This window comes from Corythoichthys intestinalis, chromosome 2 (genome assembly GCF_030265065.1).
Source record: "Corythoichthys intestinalis isolate RoL2023-P3 chromosome 2, ASM3026506v1, whole genome shotgun sequence".
In the NCBI taxonomy this organism is placed as follows: Eukaryota; Metazoa; Chordata; class Actinopteri; order Syngnathiformes; family Syngnathidae; genus Corythoichthys; species Corythoichthys intestinalis.
Genome location: NC_080396.1, coordinates 73301817 through 73328126, shown reverse-complemented (window position 1 = coordinate 73328126; position 26310 = coordinate 73301817). Strand labels below are relative to the sequence as shown.

The 26310-nt window shown below is 41.6% G+C and overlaps 1 protein-coding gene across 1 annotated transcript; it reads left to right on the top strand.

The window, feature by feature from the left end:
• The first annotated feature begins 913 nt into the window (after positions 1 to 913).
• On the top strand, positions 914 to 26237 carry hpse (heparanase). Its single transcript, XM_057830589.1, has 12 exons — positions 914 to 1105; positions 9031 to 9143; positions 9218 to 9340; positions 9414 to 9587; positions 9808 to 9979; positions 10066 to 10113; positions 10189 to 10282; positions 16602 to 16708; positions 18061 to 18175; positions 25013 to 25134; positions 25187 to 25336; positions 25858 to 26237. Exons 1-12 carry the CDS (start codon positions 915 to 917, stop codon positions 26030 to 26032), a joined length of 1584 nt encoding a protein of 527 aa, XP_057686572.1. The 5' UTR covers position 914; the 3' UTR covers positions 26033 to 26237.
• Positions 26238 to 26310: the final 73 nt, after the last annotated feature.

Here is a 26310-nt window from a genome sequence, read left to right as displayed (position 1 = left end):
GATGAACTCTGGGAGGCATGCAAGACTGCTTTCTTTGATGTTCCTGATGGCTTCATCAATAAATTGTATGAATCCTTGCCGAACCGCATGGATGCAGTCCTTCAGGCCCATGGAAGTCATAAAACATATTAAATTTGGATCTCACAGCACCAGTACTTAATTCGCTTATGTAACATATTTTTGTATTTGAAGTACTTTTTTTTTTTTTCAATTTTCACACTACTTTCTGTAGGCGACAAAACCTTTGTCTTGCCAAAATTTGACCCTTATGTCTTCATTAAATTATATATCGTTTTTCAGTGAAACAAATATATTTTTGTAAATTCAACATCATTTGGGAGGGTCTTAGCTTTCATATGAGCCATTTCTGAAAACAATGGAATAATTAAAAGTCAGGTTATTAGCAATTGTTTCTACAAAATGGATAAGCGACAAGATTTTTGTCAGGGACTGTATATATTTCATCCCCTGAGGTAAATACGTTATTGTTTTATTATTGATTCATTTTTATCACACGCAAAAATAAAAACAAAACAAATAAAAATCTACCAAAATACTTTTTTCACCCCAACACCATGGGGTGCTGCAGCACCACACTTTCCGCACCACTGCCTGTGTTTTTATAGTCGCACCATTGTACTTTTGCTTTCGTTTTTATGTGGTGCACATTATGGCGAAGCTTTAAATCTCGTACTTTGTACAATGACAATAATGGCTTTCTATTCTATTCTATTCTATTCTATTCTATTCTATTCTATTCTATTCTATTCTATTCTATTCTATTCTATTCTCAAGTTTTTAGAAGAGTCACTTGCCCCATAAAGGGTTAAGAGTCACGTGACTGTCTTCGTCCGCCCAAAGGCGTCCGGGGGCACACACACACCACTACCCCTCACACACTCACCAGAGCGGCCATGGCGGAGGGCGCGCTGACTTTGCGCCTGTTTTTGCTGCTTTGTGTGCTGTGCGCGCTCCCGAGCTGGAGGTGGAGGTCAAGCTCCGTCAGCGCGCGCGGCCGGCTCGTGCATCACGTGGACCGGAAGTTCGTATCCGTTACCATCGACGCCAGCCTGGCAGAAGACCAAAGATTCATGCGCTTGCTCAGGTCGGAACACGCGTACATAACAAGACCGTCATGTCATCCGTCAGCTATTTGAACTTGAGGGAGAGGACCATTCTAGAACCATTCAAGTCAATGAAATAGCTAGAAATGTCTCCATTTTCAAACGACTTGGTTTTTGTCTGAGATGAATGTCTGGCAACCAGTTCAGGGTGTCCCCTGCCTACTGCCCCGAGTTAGCTGGGATAGGCTCCAGCACCTCCGCGACCCTCGTGAGGAAAAGCGGCATGGAAAATGAATGAATGAATGTCTAAATCCATTTGAAGTGGGAGGGATGGCAGCAAATGAACGGATGTCTGCTCGTGATAAACTCATTCAAACTTTTAAAGGGCACCTATTTACCTCATTTGCTGCAGAATGAGTGCCTCATAAAGGGTTGACTTCATTCTTTCATTTCCTGTTCAACACTTTCAACTTCATGCCTACAGGGCCGTACCAACCTTGTACTCTAGGCAACATATTTGCTGCCCCCTACCCCCAATAGCTATTTTCACCACAAATATTGAAACACACTGAAAAAGCACATTATCTCTTTGTAATTTATTATGTAAAAACAACAACAACGAACAAGTGCAGAAACTAGAAGAAAAATGCTCTAATAACTATTCAAAAACACCAAAAACACTTACAAAAAGAAACAAATAAAATAAATTAGAATTATTATTATTACAATACTACTAACACCCACCCGCACAATCCTATATAATCACACACAGAACACTTTAAAGGGTATTATAATTAGAGATGCCGATCGATCGGGTCCGATCACGTCATTTTCAAAGTATCGGAATCGGCAAAAAAATATCGGCCATGCCTTTTTTTATTATATATATTTTTTAAATAAATTGTTTTCTAATTGTATTTAACGTTACAGACATAATGTGTTACACTCATCCAGAGTCTTTAATTTAGGTTTACGGTAGGGCTATCAAAAATATCCCGATAACGGCGGCAATTGTTTTATTAAAAAATGTGTCACGTTTAAATATTTAACACTATTAATATATGCGCTGCACGACCCTCGCACTTATTGTCGCGCTTAATCTGTAATGACGCCGTCTTACCTATATAAAGATATAAAAGGCAGCGCAAACTGAGTAGAGTGAATTTTGGCACCCTGTGGAGCCTTTCTTCAAATGGCTAAAACCTTGCAAATTGCAATTCCTCTCCCTGTGATTACAAATATCATGGGAAGCAATATAGGGAAGCATGGTGGCAATGGCGTACCGCAAGCAACACGTCACTTCCGCTCATTAATATTCATAAAATTAGCTACTGTTGCTAAGTAGGGACAAAGATGTGGAAGAACATAAAAATGTTCAGTTAAAGAGATGGCTTGAGTGTCGAAGGCTGAAAAAGACGAAAAAAATGAGCCGACCTAAGAATAGCTTTAGCTTTTTTATCGACGCGACTGACAATGACATTCTCCTGTTTCAACAAGCTATCCTTTACCATCAGCCCTGTCTTTCTTATATATCCTCTGGTTGTCCTACGTCTCTTACCCTTCTTGGGGGTAATTTAGTTAGCTTTGAGTAGCGATCACAAATGCTATTTAGTGACAGCCAACGAACACTTTTAATTTTTTCATTGATAACACATCTTAATTCTATAATTTATTTACACTTCCCCCTTACTAAAGTTGTTCAGAAACGGTAACAGTGGCAGTCAGATACCATTGTTATTCTTTTCAGGTCATTCATTGTCAGACAGAAGCAGTACAGCACAACATTACGCTAAAAGAATAAGTTAAAAATATAAAAATGGCTTACCTCTTTGTCCTCTGAAAGACCATGCCAACCCAACATAATGTTTACTGCATATGAAATGTGAATGGATTCACCGAGCTGGTGTTAAAGTCCGCGCAAGTTGATTCGGTCTTCACATTTTTTCCTCCCGAGTTTTTGGTTTCCGGAAACGTAAGAAGAAACATCCTTCATGTGTCGTAATGTCTAGAGTCGTTTCTACAAGTTCCAAAAAAGCAATGCGTGATCGGCATGTTCGTTTTTGAAAGATTACCGGCGAAAAGTGGCACAAATTACGTTAGGTCTAAGTGAGGGCGGGTCTATAATGTCCCACTTCGGCCTTACTTCCGCTTTACGATGCGACGTCACGGTCTAAAAATAACCTGCGTGCAGTACGCCATTGATCTTTGTCTTAACACCTTAAGTTATTTCCCAAAGCAGAGAAGATATATCCATTTGTAGCACGACGCACAGTCATGGTTTTACTTCTCATCATGGTTCCACTTCCCATCATGCATTGGGGCGTGGCTGCAGTATCATTTACTGAAAGCTCAACAAATACACTAGATGGCAATATTTAGTCACAGTATACAGTCACAAGTCTTTCTATCCGTGGATCCCTCTCACAGAAAGAATGTTAATAATGTAAATGCCATCTTGAGGATTTATTGTCATAATAAACAAATACAGTACTTATGTACTGTATGTTGAATGTATATATTCGTCCGAGTTTTATTCATTTTTTTCTTAATGCATTGCCAAAATGTATATGATCGGGAAAAATTATCAGGAATGATTGGAATTGAATCGGGAGCAAAAAAAAGCAATCGGATCGGGAAATATCGGGATCGGCAGATACTCAAACTAAAACGATCGGGATCGGATCAGGAGCAAAAAAACATGATTGGAACAACCCTAATTATAATACTAAGGGGCAGTGAGATATCAATAGAACCATTATGTGGCAAGATAACAAATATTAATCAAGTTAACAAAAAAATAAATCACATTCGTGAGCAATTATCAAATTTCCGAAAGTATTCCGGAAACAGCCGAATGGGGCGGAGACGTCACAACAAGGAAACAAAAGGTCGAGGCAGTTGCTATCGTTGTTTATCGACGAGAGAGTTGCGTTCGTGTTTTATCAAAAAATTGTTAAAATGGTTCAAACCTGTCATGCCATGTGGTGTACAAATAGCCATTTGTCGCAATGTAGTACCCATGAGTTCCCGAACGCGAGAAAAAGAGCTGGACTACGCAGACAATGAGTAAAGTTTGTCCGAGCTAAGAGGGCTAATTTTGCAGACCCAGTCTCCAGCACAATTATGTGTGGTGCGCATTTTCCACCTGAAAGCTATTCAAACTATGGACAAATGAAATCAGGTTTTGCTAAGAAATTGCTGCTGAAAGCAGATGCGGTGCCCACCATACATGCACAGCCACCTAAATGTCCCGAGATATCAAGAAAGAGGACGATGACTGGCTCTGATGAGACCACCCCACCACCCCAAGCAAAGGAGGGAAATGGCCAGAGTGACTACTCTTTTATAATAAAAAACATATCACGCATTGGATATAGGACTGGACACATGTATAAATTATTGCTCGCAAAAATATATAGAACAAATCCTCTAATCCCATTCATATTTGTGTCTGTTGGCTGAGTGAAAAACCTATGATAGCACAATAAATGATAATTATTCTATACATTACTTTATTTTGCGGTCACGGTGTGTCAGCATCACAAAAAGAAATGCAAAACAAACCATTGAGTGTTTCCCACACGATCTGTTGCCGGTGTTTCATCAGTGTGATTGCTCCCCTCAATGATCCTTTCATTAGGCTGCATTGGCTTTCGTTTGGGCTCAAATTGATAACCTAAAAAAACCAAAGAAAGGTGAAAAAACAGTGTCTGTTTCAACTAAAACCACCCAAACATTCATAGATTTTCATATTTTAATGAGGATAGCATACAAACAATGACAGAAAGGAGAAAAAAGGGTAAGTGAACCATCACATTTCATATTTTGTGCCCCCCCCCCCCCCCTTTGACAGCAATAAATTCAACCAGACACTTCCCGTAGCTGCAGATCAGTCTGGCACATCGATCACAAAAATTCAGAAGAGCATCAACAAAGAGAAGAAAGTGGAATGTTACATTAGCTATATTAGTCAAATACCTGTTGATTGTGAAACCAGCATGACATAAACATAATATCGCCTAAATTCTTGCAGCCTATTGTACTTGGCTCAATAAGGAACAGTGAAATCCACCAAGACGCGCTGCCTGGCCCGGCCCCACACGGGAGCCATGGCACAATGCCTGTAGGAGCTGTCCCATCATCTAATAGTGAAGCCTATGTTAGCAAAAATACGATTTTCCTTCACGTCACTAATCCTAATGGTGATTCTTGCTCAATTTTTGCTGTAACTGTACGTTTTCTTGGAATCAAATGGAAAGAGAGTGACTAAATACATTATGACCCCCCCCCCCCCTCTTTTTTTTAATTAAAAAACAAAAACAACAACAACAATTTTTGGGAAAACTGGGACTTAAAGTGCCTATGACAGGTTAAAAAAAGTCCTAAATAGCAATATTATGTGAATTACAATCATATTTTGAAACAATTCGACTATATACGACAATTTGGCAAAGCGCAGATGACGAGAAATTAGTCTTATAATCAGCCGTTTAGCTCCTCCCTTATAGTGCTCTAGCGTCCCCAACAGGAGGATAACGTTGGCAGGGTCATGGTTTCATTTGATTTAGAATTATTCAGAACGAGCAAAATGTGACGAAGAGAGCCGCAAAATGTCATTGTTTCAATCTCTCTACTCCAATATTTTTACAGGATATTCTTTTTATTGAAGTATTTAACCCCAATTGCTAAATAAATGGTATGGTCATGACAAATCACAGTCTTGTGCTAAATGCATATGAAATATTAAAAATGCATTTATTCAGTACGACATGGCAAAATTACTCCATAATGGTCAAAACTGTCGACTTCTTGCACTTTCCCGAAAGATATTTAATGCCAAGTTAAGTTAGTCCGGCTTTTGTCATTTTCCCTGCCCCGGCTTCGGAGAGCGTAAACAAACCAGGAGGCGTGACAGCTAGCCGACATGCTAACCCGAACCGAGTCATGCGTCAACGTTTTATTCTCGCCTTTTGAAGCGAAAAATCACATAAAACTACCCCAGATCATATCACACGGTGGCGGGGTTGTTGATTGTCTTCGCTGATCGGCAACTCGCCCGGTGGCAAGCGAGTTACAGCTCGTCGTTCCCCTGCTGCGGGCAGGAGAGCTCGTTCGCCAGGGAAGCAGCTAGAGAATGACTGCCGGACAAACTGGCCGACGTCGGAGGAGTGCGTAGCTGCCAAATGGTCGACACGAATATGGCTTAAATTACTGTTTAATTAAACGGCAAATACATAAACAGTGACAGAGCAGCGTGCAGTAGTTGTGCAGTGAGGAGAAATTTTCTACATGTCTGTCAATGATCAAACTTAAGTAAATAGTCCTTTATTTAAAGAAAGTTTGTAGTGTTTACTTTGTAATCGCTGTATGTGCGGCCATTCTTAACACAAAGTTGCAATTTTGATGGGGTGGAAAATTTGACAGAACACAGAGCACGCGAAGAGGACAACAAGCCGAGTATAGCGCTCTCCCTGCGGGCACGCGAAGGACTGAGGAGGGTGCGACAAGCTGCCGGTGGTCGGCCAAGTGGCATTCTCGGTGGACAAGGAGCATTGTCAGCCATAAAATGCAAGCCACCTCCGTATTAAAACGTGTGCCATGATCCCAGTATTTGACATAACACAAAATACAATTTTTACTCACTTCCTCTTAAGTCAAATGGTCCCACAGTTGTCATACTTGTGTTGGCCATTCTCCAAAGGTGAACGGGAACTTTTTGAAACCCAAAAAGGCTCACACGCCTCTCCCTGGTGCAGCAACAATTTTCTGCAGCACATTTGGCTGGCCTGATACGAAAAATAAAGAAATTACTCCGAAAAATCAGCTGAATCCGCTGTCCATCTCCATGCTATAAAGCAATGCTGTATTGTGAGGTGCTGACCCGGGTGACGTCACATTCGCATTCCACCTCAAAACAGGAAGTTATTCATTTTCATTGCGCGGGATTCAAAAAATTGAATAAATAAAACGATCGCTTCCACACACATCCAAGCGGTCCATTTCTTTCAGGAGCATAAAGAACCGCGTGAAATATGAAATAAACATGCTTTTTGCTGTCATAGGCACTTTAAAGGAGGCAATTGAAAACTTCTGTGTATCAGGCAAATTTTTGGGATCTTTTGTTTTGGAACAGTGTGAATCAGTCAAAGCAGCAAGTGGATAAACAAGGCTGTTAGGGTTTTATTTACAGGTAGTCCCCAGTTTACGAACGAGCTCCGTTCCTGAGCTGGCGATATAACCCGGATTTCCGTATAGGTTGGGTCAACCCTTTAAATACCGCTGAACACCCTCTAAATTAAAAAAGAACCTACCATAATTTTCAGACTATAAGACACTACTTTTTTCCTTTACTCTGAATCTTGCGGCTTATTTGTTGATTTATTTGGGTTAATAGGTATCACTTCATTTGACAACGGCATCATAAGACTGTCATAGGACCGTCATAATTATGACATGACACCGTCATGGGCATTACTGAATGCTTATGACAGATGTTATTAAGTGTTATCTGGCAAATTATGTCAATAACTCCATTTATGTCCAGCTTGGATCTTTTACATTCATTCAAAAGTGAGATAATTTGCTGGATAACAATAAATGACATCTGTTATAAGCATTCATTAATGCTCATGACAGTGTCATATCATAACTATGATTGTCTAATGACAGTCTCATGCCACCACTATCAAATAAAGTATTACCAAATAACGTAACTAGCAATTAATGAAACAACTGGAACAGGAACCGAAGAAATAATTAGCACAGAACATGGATTTTGATTGTTATTTACATCTGTAGTGCTGCAATGCATGCTAGGGGGCATGTTGGACAACAACAGTGTTGACAGCAGATGGTAGCAGAGGTTGACAGTCTCCCCTAAGAGAGCAGTGATGGCCAGCTTCTTGAAGCAATGAAGCTTTGCAGCCAATTGGTTCAAAGGTTCATCGTGGATTCATGGTTCATTTGGTCTTATGACAGCGTATGATGCCGGTGTCAAATAAAGTGTTATCGGTTAATATCTTTTGGTGTAAATATCCCATAATACAGTGAGGAGAGCTGCGGGTCATAGTCCAGTGCGTCTTATCTATGAAGAAATGCCGTTTTTGCGCCAAATTTGAAGGGTGTGGCTTATACTCAGGGTTGGTGGTGCGTCCCCTCTTCCCATCCCTGAAGGCTGGTTAATGGGAGTGCGGGTGGCCCAGGGGACCACCCTGGATCCCGGGGGTGGTGACGATGGCTCCTTTGCTGGGCTGCGGGAGGAGGGATGTGCTGCGCTGCCCCCACCCCCTGCCCGGGCTGGCTGGGTGGGGAGGGGGGGCTGTGGCCCTGGGTAGGCGCCCGCGCGGCGTTCCCGCTCGTCTGCTTGGCTGTTGCGTGTTTGGTTGGGCTCGCGTGCAGCTGGTTGTGATTGGGCGCGCTCACGTGGGGTGTCCCAATGTCGGGATTGGCGGTGGGGCGGCGTAGGGTCGGTTGCCAACGGGCTTACACTCACAAGGGATTCACACGATTACTGGATTCTAGATCACAGTGCTGATTTGTGTCCACTCTACCCCTCCCAATCACTTAGCTTATAGTCTCCCTCACCCCCCTCCCCTTCATTCCCTGGTCAACAGGCCCCCCATGGTGTCAGCCGGAAATACATCTAGCTGACGATATCACCAACATATTAATAGTTAGTTTAGGTGTTCAATGTCTTTCTTGTTGTTGCTTTTCTTTCTTTTCTTGTGTTTCTTTTTTTTCTGTTCCCCCATAACCCCTTCCTGTTCGCTGCTTTGTCATCATAAACGAGGTATGTTGAATGATCACAATGGGAGTATTTCATACTCTCAATGTGAAACATTAAAACTGTTCAGACCAACCGGAAGCTTGACTTCCATTCTCCGTGTCAAACAGGTGAACAGGACAGGACAGGGACTACCTATAGTTCATGTTACCAGCACTCAAGGCTTTTTGTTGTTGTTGTCAGCTCTCCTAAAGTGCGCGTGTTGGCCAAGGCTTTGTCGCCAGCGTTCGTCCGCTTCGGCGGAACCCGTCAGGACTTCATGGAGTTCCAACCGCATCGGAGAAGCAGACCCGCAGGTCAGAAGCGGCAATTCGGACACCAGTTTAGAAGATATCATCGTTAACGGCTAGCTAAACTAACGGCGTTGCAGGCTGGCAGCCCCGACTCCTTTCGGATCTAGGGGAGGACCTTCTCTTGGCTCGGTGGCGCAAACAACAAGAGCGGCTCACAGAGGAAGACGCCGGCGGGAAGTACCAACAGGTGGCGTTCACAGGTAGCCTGGCTAGCGTTAACGTGGCTCCTCGATCGCGCGGCAGACGTGCCTAACTTCCCACTGTGGTCAACAGAGACCACGCTGGACGAGCTTCATGACTTCGCCAACGCCACCGGGCTGGATCTTGTCTTCGGACTCAACGCTCTGCTCAGAAGCGCTGACGGCAGCTGGAACTCGAGTAACGCGCGCCAACTCTTGCGCTACTGCGAGGAACGACGCTATCGACTCTCATGGGAACTGGGCAATGGTACCTTTTCACTTCCTGCCAGCACTTTTGGCTTCTTGTTAATGCTTCCAACTCCTTGTCGTTATGTTTGACTTCCTGCTGTTTTTGATTACTTGCCCATCCGTCCCTTCCTTACCCAACCTTACCTACAATCTCATTGCTCACACATGCAGAAGTCATTTCTCTTAGCTTAGCATAGGAAGCTAAAGTACGACCTGTGGAACACCCGCTTGATCTTCAGAACCGAACAGTTTCGAGAAGAAGGCGGGGCTTCGCGTGAGCGGCGAGCAGCTGGGCGAGGACTTCAAGTGTCTTCGAGATATGATGTCACAGTCGCCGTGGCACCGCCACGCAGGCCTCTTTGGGCCCGACGTGGGCCAGCCTCGAGGACACGGGCCGGACTTGCTGGACGGGTCAGAGGCTCTTAGATTTTTTTAACTTGACAGATGGTTTGGCAAAGTCGCCGCCCCTTTTGAGCCGCCTCGCCGACATCCCGCAGGTTCCTGCGCAGCGGAGCCGACGCCATCGACGCCTGCACCTGGCACCAGTGAGTCCGCGTGACGCCTGACGCGATGCGACGTGACGCGCGGCATGATTTTCCGCGTGTCGTTTCATGTGCTAGCTACTACGTCAACGGTAGAGACACATCTCTGGACGACTTCTTGGATCCGAAAGTACTGGACTCACTGGCTCTGAAAATCAAACAAATCGTCCAGGTGAGTCGCTGCACTGTCAAAAAAAAAATCGAACATCCTATATGCTAACAAAAGATAAGAGGTAGGCATTTGTTTTGAGTATTCCTAATTCATTCATTAATTGAGTATTGTAGATTTGATTCCATGAGTTAAAAATTGAACTTGATATACATGATAAGTTGTACAACTTCACTTTGATTTTGATGACTTTGATGCCCTTAAAAGAATGGCCGGGCAACCTAGCATGCAGCTAACAAATTTAACTCTGTTGTCTGCACGCTCCACTGCCACTGTGGTGGCCCGACTTCCAAATTGACTTGGAGTTAACTTACTATCAGCGGTGAAAGTGGTTCGGAAGGGTCTGGTACTCTGTACCTGTTAAAGATTTGGGGCCAGAACGGTGCTTTGATCCCGTAAATATGACGGTGGCTGTCAAAACCTCATGTTAAAAAAAAAACCTGCCAGCCAGGTTGCATCTCATCTCCAATAAGAAAACAATCTAACGGCAGATGTACAGACACAAGTGTTAACAACAAGCCTTACAAAGTGCTTGTGTTGTCATCCGTTTCCACCGATATTTATTAATTATTTATAGTTCTGATCAGCGGCTCCGTCTCAGTGTATCCAAGTCTGACGAGTCGCGTCGATGTAAACCACCCTGGACTCACTTGTAAATGGTGTTATACTTATATAGCGCTTTTCCACCTTGCAAGGCGCTCAAAGCGCTTTACACTATCTCACTATTCACCTACTGGTGACGCAGCACCAGGAGCAACATGGGGTTCAGTATCTTGCTCAAGGATACTTAGGCAAGTTCATCAGGGCGAAGAATCGAACCCACAACCTCTGGGTTGGGGGACAACTACTCTACCACTGAGCCACGCCACCCCACATTGTAGGGATAGGTCCGCTCAACTGACCTATCGCAAAGCCCCGCCCCCTTGGAAAAAATGGACAACCAGGGCACTGTAATATTCTCTCAGTGGCAGTGACTGACTAAAGAAATTATTTATGGATGATGGCGGGAGTTCAAATTTCAGAATTTCTCTCTATCGCAAGTGGCAGTCAGTGTTGTTTTTGCCTACGATAACGAAAATATTTCGTCAACTAACACTTTGACAAGACGATAAGGAGCTAAAAACGTGTTTTGGGAGACTAAAACAAAAGGAATGCCAGTTTCCATCACATGTTCACAATGTGTGACATGTGTAGTTAGCCTGCATGTAGCGTGTCTGGTTGTGTCAGTCGTGATGTGCCTCCCTCCCTTGACAGTGTGTCGTCTCCAGTCTCCGCGGAGGCTTGCACACACCATAAGATTTGTTTTCTTGGCAAGAAAGAATATGCAATATTGCTCTAGCCTTTAAAAGTCTTTGCTGATTGATCATCACACGCTAAATTTCACATGTAGCATTAGCATAGCATTCGTGTTCGTGTTAGGATTAGGCTAATGCTAATTGCGAGCGTCCTCTAAACTTTCAGAAACCTTATTTTTACATACAGTTCGTGGCATAATGTACTGTTTTCCTGCTGAGTGTGTATAATCAGCCAGTTGGTGTTATCCTTGTAGATGCTACAATATGTGCTCCTCTGTCATTGTTCATTCAAAATAGTCGAAAACTTTTGTCTATTTATTTAGGGAGTAATTAAAAAAAAAATTAACAGACAAAAACATTTTTAGTGAACGTCGACTAAAACCAAACTAGTTTTGAGTTTTCGTCAACAAAATTAGACATTTTGAGATGACTAAAATATGACTAAGACTAAAATGTATTTTTGTCCAAAAGGCAGAGACAAAAATTAACAGTGCAGCCAAATACAATACTGGTTTTAAGTCACGACCACAAAGTATATTCCTCTGCAACTGTTGTCCAACATTTCTGATTTGGGGGCATAGTTTTGTGATAGGTCCATTGGCAAACAGAGCAAACCAGCAAACAAACCAACAACTTGTTGAATTAATGCGATAAAAAAGGACAATGCAATGGAAAATTGATCAGCTCTTTAAGAGAAAGGAGAGAGTTGAAGAGGATGATTTTAGTATTGTTTTTTTTTTTTTTTTTTGCTCTTGTCGGGGGGTTCAGAACATCTTCCATGTTAATGTGCACAATTAGACTTTTTTGTTATTTCATTAGAATTAATGCAAACATTGACTTTGTTTATTTCAAAATATATTCCACTTCAATGTGCATTATGTAAGAGTCATTTGGACTTAGATTTGCTCATTTGTGGTACTTATTTATATCTTTATTATTTAAAAAAGTCAATGCTTACATTATCTTCAATTTTAATATACAGTGCCTTGCGAAAGTATTCGGCCCCCTTGAACCTTGCAACCTTTCGCCACATTTCAGGCTTCAAACATAAAGACATAAAATTTTAATTTTTTGTCAAGAATCAACAACAAGTGGGACACAATCGTGAAGTGGAACAACATTTATTGGATAATTTAAACTTTTTTAGCAAATAAAAAACTGAAAAGTTGGGCGTGCAATATTATTCGGCCCCCTTGCGTTAATACTTTGTAGCGCCACCTTTTGCTCCAATTACAGCTGCAAGTCGCTTGGAGTATGTTTCTATCAGTTTTGCACATCGAGAGACTGACATTCTTGCCCATTCTTCTTTGCAAAACAGCTCGAGCTCAGTGAGGTTGGATGGAGAGTGTTTGTGAACAGCAGTCTTCAGCTCTTTCCACAGATTCTCGATTGGATTCAGGTCTGGACTTTGACTTGGCCATCCTAACACCTGGATACGTTTATTTTTGAACCATTCCATTGTAGATTTGGCTTTATGTTTTGGATCATTGTCCTGTTGGAAGATAAATCTCCGTCCCAGTCTCAGGTCTTGTGCAGATACCAACAGGTTTTCTTCCAGAATGTTCCTGTATTTGGCTGCATCCATCTTCCCGTCAATTTTAACCATCTTCCCCGTCCCTGCTGAAGAAAAGCAGGCCCAAACCATGGTGCTGCCACCACCATGTTTGACAGTGGGGATGGTGTGTTCAGGGTGATGAGCTGTGTTGCTTTTACGCCAAACATATCGTTTTGCATTGTGGCCAAAAAGTTCAATTTTGGTTTCATCTGACCAAAGCACCTTCTTCCACATGTTTTATGTGTCTCCCAGGTGGTTTGTGGCAAACTTTAAACGAGACTTTTTATGGATATCTTTGAGAAATGGCTTTCTTTTTGCCACTCTTCCATAAAGGCCAGATTTGTGCAGTGTACGACTGATTGTTGTCCTATGGACACTCTCCCACCTCAGCTGTAGATCTCTGCAGTTCATCCAGAGTGATCATGGGCCTCTTGGCTGCATCTCTGATCAGTTTTCTCCTTGTTTGAGAAGAAAGTTTGGAAGGACGGCCGGGTCTTGGTAGATTTGCAGTGGTCTGATGCTCCCTCCATTTCAATATGATGGCTTGCACAGTGCTCCTTGAGATGTTTAAAGCTTGGGAAATCTTTTTGTATCCAAATCCGGCTTTAAACTTCTCCACAACAGTATCTCGGACCTGCCTGGTGTGTTCCTTGGTTTTCATAATGCTCTCTGCACTTTAAACAGAATCCTGAGACTATCACAGAGCAGGTGCATTTATACCAGTACTTCTCAAATAGTGGGGCGCGGCCCCCTGGGGGGGCGCAGAGCGATGCCAGGGGGGGCGCATGTGTCCTCGGGGAACATGCTTTTTTTCTTCTTTTTTTTTTTTTTTTTTGCCGGACTGGAATAAAGTGTACTTGCACATCCACTCAGTGGGTGGCAGTGGCGCTCTCATTTTCAGAGTTCGTGCAGTATTTTTGAACTAAGGAAGAGCACTCAGCACACAGAAAACAGATATGAAGAGCAGTACGCCGCCGCCGTTTTCGAAAGCCGTTTTCCGACCGGACTCACTCACCCAGCGACCCACTGTCTTGTCCGGTTCTCACGTCGCCGCCCGAGAAGTGCCATTTTCTGCTTGGGATCGTCACGACGACCGCCCTCACCTATGGTTCTACCTCGGCCGCCGAAAAGGCACTTTTTTCGTGCCGTTTGCCTTTTAGCTTTGACTTTTAATACAGTGAGGTGATGAGGAAAGACTACTGTTCACTGTGTCTGAAAATAATTATAGCGGACTGCCAGAAGCCAAATCAATTATGACGCCACTGAAAGACATTCGACCCCAATCTCATTGATAAGCCGCTTGATTGTTTTTCAGCGAAAACGTGCCAAATATTGCCAACAATAGTCCTGCTTTGTCAGTGTTACATCAGTAAACTAGTGAGCATTGTTAGCATGCTCATTGCAAAATGACTCCACACCATTGCAAAGGAGGTAATACTGAGTGTGAGCAGCAAAAATAAAAACTGTCCTTCTGTCCAAGGACACTCTTTTTTTCCTTTATTCATTTTTGTTTTTTCGGTCAAATTTTTTGGCATATTGTCCTCATGAGTGAATGTTCTAATCAATTTGAATTTGTTATTATTTACGGATTTTATTACATTTTATTTTTCTGTATCAAATGGTCAAAAATACCTTGAGTGTATTTTTACAGTTTGAATGTGACTTTTTTTTTTTTTTTTTTTTAATTCAGGCAAATTGATGCACGTCAAGTCTTCTCTGTTACAAACAAAACAATGTTAATAAAGTTATACTTTATTATAAGTTGATCTGTTACTTTTTTTCTTTATTAGAAAAAAAGGACACAATGTTGGGCAGATGCGTATTTATAATAGTAATTTTATAGATGAATAATACTATTTACAGTGGCGGCAGAGAGTTTGGGGGGGCGCGAAACATTTACGTCTTGCTTGGGGGGGGGCGTAACAGAAAATATTGAGAAGCACTGATTTATATGGAGACTTGATTACACACAGATGGATTCTATTTATCATCACCGGTCATTTAGGACAACATTGGATCATTCAGAGATCCTCACTGAACTTCTGGAGTGAGTTTGCTGCACTGAAAGTAAAGGGGCCGAATAATATTGCACGCCCCACTTTTCAGTTTTTTATTTGTTAAAAAAGTTTAAATTATTCAATAAATGTTGTTCCACTTCACGATTGTGTCCCACTTGTTGTTGATTCTTGACAAAAAAATTAAATTTCATATCTTTATGTTTGAAGCCTGAAATGTGGCGAAAGGTTGCAAGATTCAAGGGGGGCGAATACTTTTGCAAGGCACTGTACCTCCTATGTTATTAAGTTATGTTCTAAAGTACTTCAAATTGAGGTTTGGATAAAATTACGTGTATCCACCTTGCCTCTTCGGTCCTCTGGTGGTTTTGGCTAAGCAAAGGAAATGACCGTCTATGGTGGAGTCACATGATCTGTTTGAAAAATATTTTGGCCCTTTGTAAAAAATCTTTTTTTTGTTCATTTCATTCATTTTTGTTGTTTGTTTTATTGCTTTACAACTTTTAAAGACAATATTTTACTAGAAAATATTTTACTGAAAATCTGCTTATGTATATACAGTATACAGGTAGTCCCCAGGTTCCGACGTACTTGACTTAGGCGATTTCGACTTTACGACACCGGAGTCTCGGCCGCCTTTTTGTCTCCAGTTGTTGTTGTTGGTTTTTTTGTCGAATAAACAGTACCTTATGTTCCTAACGGTATCTTATTTTTTACTTTGCTTTATGAATATGACGTGTTCTTCCTTACTAAACGTGTTCAGCTTTACAGACAGCAAACAATGCAATTGTGCTTTTTGCAGCTATTGACTTCCTTCACTTTTGACAATTTGTCAGGCTGTAACACACATATGTACACTTATGTTCAAAACTACACGCTTTATAGCAATAAAACACTTGACACGAAACAATTGGTGTTCAAACGTCCATCTCGTCTGATCAAAATGTAAATTTAGTAGATTAAATTAGCCTAATTTGCCCAACAGAATTCCGCTAGCTAATATGCTACGAATGCTAACATATTTACAATTCTTATAGCAAATCGCTCACACAGAAGTCCATAAACTGTACCTCTAAACTTGCAATTGCATACACAAACATATACTAGCTGAAACAACTTACAGCCTGATGTGGGCCAAACCAGAGCGAAGCTATCTTTTATCCATGTCAGATGTCCTCGTCTTCTCCTCAGTCATACAAGCCGACAGTCCAGCCAGACCTAACGCTACCACCAGAGGGCAGGGTATCCTCCATCATTAAACAAAATACAATACTTTTGGACTTTTTGGATAGTTATTTTGAGATTTAAGGATACTTAAATTTAAAAGTATTCTGACTTGCACGTAAATTTGTCATACATCGTCAGCGTAGGAACGAAACCCGTTCTTAACCTGGGGACTACCTGTATGTGCTATCTATGGTGCTATGTATGTATTGACTGTTGTGTTGTACCCACAGGAAGTGAAGCGCTTGTCTCCAGGGAAACCCGTGTGGCTCGGCGAGACCGGCTCCGCATATGGGGGTGGCGCCCCGGGACTGTCCGACACCTTTGCAGCAGGATTCATGTAAGACATGCCCACGATCATTTTCATTATTCATCATGACGATATCCATTTTATCAAGTCCTGGCCTTGGTGCAGTAGATCAGCTCACAGCTAAAGCAGGAGTTGGCTAAATTTGCATTTTGTGGGCTTGGAGTAGGTCTTTTGGGGAGTTCTGTAAGGTTAAGGCTGTTTCATAGTAGCGGCAGCCCAGCGTAAAAAGACGTGAGACACTGTCGTGAAGTGAAAAGCGGGTGGACTCCAGCAAGCATATATACAATAGCTACAATACAACCTACTATCATTCCGTAAAATTTGACTCGCCATTTGTCTTGACCAGTGTTGTTTTCGTCAACAATGACAATCACGAAAATATTTAATCAACAAACAATTTTTTTCATGACGATGACGTCAGGATGACGAGTTAAAAACGTGGCTTGGGAGACTAGAATATATTGAGACAAATGCCAGTTTTCATCTGACGAGACAACAACGAGACGAAAATGCGACATAGTTTCGCCGTCATATGTTCATAATGCATGACATTTTTATATTGTACGTGGAGTACGCCAGCTTGCATCTTACAAGTGCTAAGTCTGCTGAGTAACAGAAAAACGTGTGGTTGTGATTTTTGACAAATAAAAAAAAAAAATCACAACCACACGTTTTTTTCACCATTGAAAATGAGTGGTAAATTTGGACATACATGGCCGTCAATGGAATGGCCCTACTTCGGTTACGGTTGAATGTCAATGCGCTGTAATGGTAAATATATGGTCAAAAAGTGCCAGATTCCAAAATCCATATCACTTTTCGGCCTGCATTGTAGATGTTTTTAAAAAAAGGAAACAGAAAATCGATACATTTTCTATGACTTCTTGAGTCCTCAATATTACATTTTGGACAACAAAATGTTTGTACACATGTATTATGGTTGAGACACTTGAAATTGATGCACATGATTGACTCTAAAAAAAAATCTTAGAGGTGACCTGGTTCATCTATTACCGTTAGAGTATAATATAGTAATAATAGTAATATTAAAGCCATGAGACAAGAAGGAAGGCCATTGATGTCAGTTTTTATTTTGAGAGTGACAATATACCATAACGTCATGTTTTTGTTCAATGTCAAAACTGTTCATTTTGTTCATTTCTGTCAGCATCAATGGCAACCATTGTGTGTCTGCCGCATTAGAATGAGTAACACGTCTTCTCAATTGCATTACGAAGCTGACATTGTCTTATCAAAAGTCATAAATCATCCTAAATATGGATATAATTCTTGGTGACTTGAATGGAGATAAGAGTCCGTGTGTGCTAGCGAGCTGGCACATTCCATCTGGGAAGCGCTAATGAAGCTCACATGGCCATCAGGTGGTTGGACAAATTAGGACTGGCGGCCAGAGGGGGCGTGTCGGTGGTCATGCGTCAGGTTCTGATTGGCTCAGGAGCCTACCATCTTCTAGACGAGCGACTGGATCCGCTTCCCGTGAGACCCCGCCCGCCGCATCGTAGACCGGGAGTCGCTCTCAAACTCACCACCAATTTAAGCAATTTGACAATAATTTGCTGCCCCAAAACTTGACCTCAAAATGTAGTTTTAGTGTTGCCCGTGCGTATTTTGTCGTCGGCGTTTTAAAAAAATGAATTCAGAATATTTTATTCATTTTTTTCACACACCTCCGTGAAGTTGAACGCTCATCAGATGCAAATTTATATAAAAATGATGTCAATCGTTTGTGCTACGTTTGCATTCCTGTCAACCTGAGGCCGTTGGCAGTCTTACAAATAGTGACGTATGCCCTTACAAATTTACTGTATAAATGATCTTAATACGTTTTACAGTATATAGCGTGCAATATGAAACAAAAATAAAACTCAATTTTTTAAATAATATGACTTTATTGGTAATATTGTAACATATAACCTGGTGCAATCAAAGAACAATCAATATCTTCATCATGATGACTAAAATTTAACAGTGACTTTTGTTAGAATTGTATGTAGCACTTTTGGCAATCTCTATCATGTCTTGATGGCTGCACTTCATGGCACTCCAGCTGTCAATTCAGTTTGACTTGAAGATAGTTCGTTAGTGTGTCCGTTTATAAATTAAAACGGTCAATTGATAAAATTAACTTACCGATGCAATCTTTGAGTCAGGGAACATTTCTTTTTCTAATTCTGAGAAGTGATCAGCAATAGTTGCAGGCAAATTGTGTTCGGCAACAAATTGGCAGAATAAAATCTCCGCTTTTGTCACTTTTCATTCTGCAGACTTCATCTTTATGACCAGTGTTGTTAATCTTACTTAAAAAAAAAAAGTAATTAATTACAGTTACAAATTTCTTCTCCCAAAAAGTAATTGAGTTCGTTACCTGAATGTAAGAGTAATTAGTTACTTGGCAAAGTAACTGGTGTTACCTTTCATGTTTTTGTTTTTTTTTTTTCATTAAAAAAAAAAAAAGAAAGAAAGAAAAAACAAAGTAACCTCTGCTATCTTTGGAAGTCATTTAATGTTGTGAATCAACCGTTAAAGTTGTTAAAATTGCTCCCGTTTTGCATTACCGTAGTTCCCTTCTCTCTACTTTCGACAGGTTAAAGTTTTAAAACTGTTTCATCATTTAAAGATAGATTCAAGTCAAGATTTTGCCGATTTAGGAGTATTTTAGATAAAAAGTTACTTAGGTTCACTAGGAAGGTTCACTACAACAGAGCCTTTCTGAGAAGTCTACTGCTTTAAAATGGCAGGTGTTTACTAACGCCGCCAAGTCTGTCATTTCGCTTGCAGTTCTATATGCATGTGATATCTAGGCCTAGATTGTAGGCTGTCGGCTACAGTCAGGTAATATTGGAGCCAACTAGTCTAGCATCGTGTTTGCAACAGCGTCACAACAAACATTCTTCTCTCTCCGTGTCTCTGACTTTTCTCGCGTCATTCAACCAATGTAGTAACGAATGGTAACGCACATTGTCTCATTGCCGAAATGGTGACAAAATCCGAACTGAGAAAGAAAAAAAACGTAATTTTTGAACGTACGGCATACACATTTAACATTCAGTGCTCACTTGTACAAATTACGCCGCAACCGTACAACTTGACAGGTATGCGTTTGTGCTGTAAAAAGTTTATCTGTGCCGCTATCGTATTTGAGATATTTACTTTTATAGGTCAATCTGAGGTCAAGCAGACCCCCATTTTTATTAAAAATGGCTGGTTTGTGCTTTAAAGATTTTTGTTTGTGCTGCAACGGTTTTGTAGATATTATGCGTTTAATTTGTAGTGATGACGTCACGCAGCCCACCATCTACGGCGGAAAGGAACCGCAACGATGCCAATCGTTTATGCTAGGCTGGTGCTCGTTTGTGCTGTAAAAATTTTTGTTTGTGCTGCTATCGTTTTATAGATACCGAGATATTAATTACGAGTGATGACGTGACTTGCAGCGCGTCCGTATACTAACTCCAGCGGTTGACACAGCATACCAACTCTCTCTATAACTGGGTTGGCCCAACTACTAGACCTCCGCAGTCGACTTACGCGATTTAGACTTTACGACGCCAGTCTCGTCCACCATTTTGTCGCCCGTCGTATTTATTTTTTGTCACACAAACAGTACCTTATTGTACCTCACAGTATATTATTTGATTACCGTAATTTTCGCACTATAAGGCGCACTTGACTATAAGCCGCCACCCACCAAATTTGACACGAAAACGACATTTGTTTATAGACAAGCCGCACTGGAATAGCTGGCCTCACTGTATTATGGGATATTTACTAGTGCTGCAACGATTAATCGAATAACTCGAGTAATTCAATTGGAAAAAATGGTTTGAATCATTTTTGCTGCTTCGAGTATTTGTTTAATTTGTGATGTTGTAATGGTTTGTTTTAAAAGTGTTTGCATTTAGTTTTATTGATTTGGATGGATACACTGCCTTCTAGCGGCAACAGTGAAGATGACATAACTCATTTCACATGGCTGAATCCTGCTGCTCCCTGTTAAGACCAACATAGGTCTTAACAATGTTTTTTTTTTTTTTTTTTTTTTTTTTTTTTTTAGCTAATGTCTTTTAATGCATTTGTAATGTATTTTAAATGTATATTTAGTTTTTTTTGTGGGAATATGTGTTTGAACCATTTGTTAATAGCATGGATAAAAAAATAAATAAATAAAAAGCATTTTATAGTATTTAAACTAACGGACTTTTAAGTAATTTAGACAATTGTTGTTTTGTTGTACTTACGCAGATCCTCATTAATTATTTTTTTATACCGTTTGAGGCTCAGCTCAGGTATTTTAATTCTTTATGTTCCTTATCTGATTACTCGATTATTCGAATTAACTAGTTCATCGATTAATCAACTATTAGAATAATAGATAGCTGCAGCCCTAATATTTACACCAAAAGATATTAACCGTAACTTTTTATTTCACAGCGGCATCATACGACTGTCATAAGACCAAATGAACCACCATGAAGCTTTGAACCAATTGGCTGGAAAGCTCATTGCTTCAAGAATTGTCATTTGGCTGTTCTCTTGGGGAAGACGGTCAACCTCTGCTGCCACCTGCTGTCAGCAGTGTTGTTGTCCAACATGCCTCATAGCATGCATCGCAGTGCTACAGATCTAAATAAGAATCAAAATTCATGTTCTGTGCTCATTACTTCTTCAGTTACTGTTCCACTTGTTTCATTAATTGCTAGTTATGATATTTGGTAACACTTTATTTTATAGTGGAACCATAAGACTGTCATTAGACAATCATAATTATGACATGACACTGTCATGAATATTAATGAATGCTTATAACAGATGTAATTTAGTGTTATCCGGCAAATGATCTCTCTTTTGAATGGATGTAAAAGATCCGAGCTGGAGATAAATGGAGTTAGTGATATATTTTGCCAGATGACACTTAATGACATCTGTCGTAAGCATTCGGTAATGCCCATGCCAGTGTCATATCATAATTATGACGGTCTTATGACAGTCTTATGACGCCACTGTCAAATAAAGTGTTACCTATTAACCCAAGTAAATGAACAAATAAGTCACACTGGACAAAAAGCTGCAGTATTAAAAATGAAATGGAAAAAAGTAGCGGTTTATAGTCCGAAAATTACGGTACTTTTAACTTTGTTAATATGACGTGTTCTGTCCTCACTAAACGTGAAGTTATACAGCTTTACAGACGGCAAACAAGGCAATTGTGCATTTTGAAGATTTTTACTTCCTTCACGTTTGACAATTTGTAAAGCTGGAACACACTTATGCATACTTATGTTCAAAATGACACGCTTTTTCACAATAAAACACTTGATACAAAACAATTGCTGTTAAACATCCATCTACTGATCAATATGTAAATTTAGTAGCTTGATTTGGCCTAAGTTGCCCAACAAAAGTCCGCTAGCTTAAATGCTACGAATGCTAACGTATTTACAATTCTCATAGCAAATTGCTCACATGTAACTCCACAAACTGTAGCTGTAAACTTAATTACAAATGCATACTGAAGGAAAAGAGTCGATTTTTGCTATTTACAGGTTCTTTAATTCTCTTAACGAACAGATGACAACAAACAATTCAGTAACAAAGAGAAAATACAGAGGGTACATTTAGTGAGGAAAGAAAAGAAAACCAGGCCACCGCGACACACGTCCCCCCAGCAGCCGCAAGGAGCCTCCAAGAAGATGTGTGTCGGATCTCCGAGCGCATACCGTTTATATTAGTCTATTCCTCCAGCCGTAGCCTAGCGCCAACCCCTTTGATAGGAAAAAAAAAAAAACAGTGGAAAGCCTTATCAGACTAACATAGGGAGAGGAGAACTCTGCTCACGTCCTTGAGCAAGCAGTACTGTAGATAAGCACAGTTATGAGAACAAAGAATGAGTATGTTCAGCGCTTTGAATGAATATATGTTCAAGTGAATAAATGGAAATATATATGTCTACAATGCACAAACGTATATTAGCTGAAAAAACTTACAGCCTTGTGTGGGCCAAACCAGAGTGCAGCTATCCTTTATCCATGTCAGACGTCTGAGCCTGTTCCAGAGTCAATACAAGACGACAGTCCAGCCAGACCTAGCGCTGCCACCAGAGGGCAGTGTATCCTCCATCATTAAACAAAATACAATACGTTTGGACTTTTTGAGTAGGTATTTTGAAAATTTAAAGGGTTAATTCCGATTTAAGTGAAAATTTGGGTAACTTCGCTAGTGTAGGAACGGAGGGACTACTACAAACAATTGTGACTTTTGCTGTTTTCATTAGCAGTGTGACAGAATATCGAAATGGTAATATATCGTGATACTTTGCATCCAAAATGGTTATAGATATGCTCATGCCAAGAATCGAGATATCGTTTTAAAAAGTTTTCAATGTTTAAAAAGAAAAAAGGGACCAACAAGTTGCTACCAAAATCTTCAACCATAGTAGTGTCTCAGTGGATCACTCTATGGCTTCCATTGACGGCGCCCAATCCGTTAAGACCAGGAAAAGCGAATGAATATTAAATAAAGAATGTCCATCCATCCATCCATCCATCTTCCGCTTGCTCCGGGGTCAGGTCGCTGGGGCAGTAATTTTAACAGGGAAGCCCAGACTTCCCTCTCCCCAGCCACTTCAACCAGCTCCTCCTGTGGGATCCCAAGGCGTTCCCTGGCCAGCCGAGAGACAGTCTCTCCAGCGAGTCCTGGGTCGTCCCCGGGGCCTCCCGCTGGTGGGACATGCCCGGAAAACCTCCCCGGCGAGGCATCCAGGAGGCATCCGAACAAGATGCCCGAGCCACCTCAACTGGGTCCTCTCAACGTGTAGGAGTAGCGGCTCGAAGCCGAGTCCCTCCCAGATGACCGATCTTCTCACCCTACCTTTAAGGGAGAGCCTGCGGAGGAAACTCATTTCGGCCGCTTGTATCCGGGATCTTGTCCTTTCGGTCACGACCCACAGCTCGTGACCATAGATGAGGGTAGGAACTTAGATCGACTGGTACATCGAGAGCTTTGCCTGTCGGCTCAGTTCCTTCTTCATCACTACGGACCGGTGCAGTGTCCGCATTACTGCAGACCCTGCACCGATCCGTCCGTCGATCTCCCGCTCCTTCCTACCCTCACTCGTGAACAAGACCCCAAGATACTTGAACTCCTCCACTTGGGGCAGGATCTCATCCCTGACCCTGAGAGGGCACGCCACCCTTTTCCGACTGAGGACCATGGTCTCGGATTTGGAGGTTCTGATCTTCATCCTGACCGCTTCACACTCAGCTGCGAACCGCTCCAGTGAGAGTTGAGGGTCACGGCTTGATGAAGTTATCAGTACCACATCATCTGCAAAAAGCAGAGATTCAATGCTGAGGTCACCAAACTGGACCCCCTCAACGCTTCGGCTACGCCTAGAAATTCTGTCCATCAAAATTATGAACAGAATCGGTGACAAAGGACAGCCTTGGCGGAGTTCAACCCTCGCTAGGAACGAATTCGACTTACTGCCGGCAATGCGGACCAAACTCTGACACCGGTCGTACAGGGACTGCAGGAAGAATGTAGGATTCAATATCTTGCTCAAGGATATTTAGAAGAGTTCATCAGTGCGGAGAATCAAACCCAATACCTCTGGGTTGGAGAACGACTACTCTTCCACTGAGCCACGCGACCTTTGATGTGAGATCTTCGTTATCGTGAGCTTTGTATTGCACATCGTAGCGTATCACGAGGTACTAATTTTCATCGTGTAAAATGTGACGCAAATGTTGTTGTTTTTTTATTATACTTCTTCGTACCAAGTACTAGTCAACCTTCCACTGAGCAAACCAGTTTTTCCTCCCATTGGATAGAGGGCGAGCAGTTGAAAGAAATGAAGTGAAGGTAAGCTTGTAAATTGAGAGCAAACCACTCCCAAAACTTCAGTCTAAAACAACACTTTACCTTTACTCAGAGAACGAAAATGGGGCCCTGTGTGTTTTAACCTTCGCTGGACCCCTTAGACTTACTCACCAAACCCCTGGAGTTCAATCGAACCCTGGTTAAGAACCACTGAACTAGTGCAAACGTAGCACAAACGAATGGCACACTTTGGGTCAATTTTGCAGTAAATGAGGTGCTGTGAGTGGTCTCAAGCCCCCATATGTAAATTGAATGTAAACTGGACTTAAGGGTCTTAAATTTGAGTCCCTGGGGCCAAATACAATATTTACTATAATTTGCAGCTTCCTTTACTTGACACGGAAGTGTGAGGTTTGTTGAGTTTGAGAGCCCTCCCTCCCCTGCCTTAGACCCACAGCGTCCACATCTGAGTGTATGTGTGTCTTGTTTTTGGAGGACTTCTGGCTGACGCTGCTCTACAAACATGTGGTAGGGACCGACGTCCTGAGCCCCGATGGATTTTCCGCGACGGCGGGAGGCGGCCGCGTTCGTCTGTACCTGCACTCAGCCACTCCCAGGTACTCTAAGTCCCGCCTTACGCTGTTCCACCTTTAACCCCCCGGCCTGCAGGTACGGAGAAGGCGCTGTCACGTTAATCAGCGTCAATCTCAATAAAATGGCCGCCAACGTCCGCGTGCCCAGGCGGCTGGCGAGCAGAGGCTACGTGGACGCTTTTGTGCTTCAGTCGGACCGAAGAGGATTGGACGGACTTCTGTCTAGGTGATGGAAAGCACACTTCAGGCGCCATCGATACATGTCCGATCTGTAGCAATTGGATGTCTATCGCTGTTAAAGACAGCAAATCGGGTGTCATTAACTCCTTTAGGGGCGTCACTAGACCTAAGACAATACTGGGGCAGAGCAGGGCACTGGCGAGCGAGCAAAATATTTTTTTAGCTCTTGACTCATAAAAAGTCTGAAATCGCACTTTAAACTATATATAGTCATGTGAAAAAATTACGACACCCCATGAAATATTCAGTTCTTTATTAAGAAATGTTCACGAGTCAAACTTCGGATGTCAAAAGGATTGTATATGGACGAGTTCAGTACCACTGTACAATGGACCTTTATGTAACGAGGACCTCACATTACAGGATATGAGCATCAGGAGAGTTTCATTATGCCAATGATGAACGAATTGGTATGAATGGATGAATAGAATGGCCAATACAGAATACTTATATAGGTATAGTGTCGTCATGCATTTGTCAGATTGATCTTATTTTGTGTTGCTGAAGGCGCGTGATGTTGAACGGCGTTGTCCTGAGCATGACTGGTTTAATGCTCCCCGAGCTGGTTGGACGGCGACTGGTTGTCTCCAAACACATCCAACTTCCCGCCTTGTCGCTGGCCTTCTTCGTCTTCACGGATCCGCCACCGGGGACGGGCACTATTTCTAATCGGTGTCTTTAAAATATGCCTTGAAATATATATTGTATTTTTTATTTTTACTGTATATATGTAAACTGAACATACTGTGATTAACTTCAAATGTGGATGCAGTGATACCTACTCCAAAACAGATGCCCAAGTGTCACACTGAGTGAAGGAAAGTAGGATTATAACATTTGTTTTTCTTTGTTTCTTTTCTATTCAATACACAACTTTATATTGTTAATATTGTCTACAGAAATTCATTTTTACAATTTTACTGGGAGCGTGCCTTGGGATGTTTATAATGAAAAAAGTGT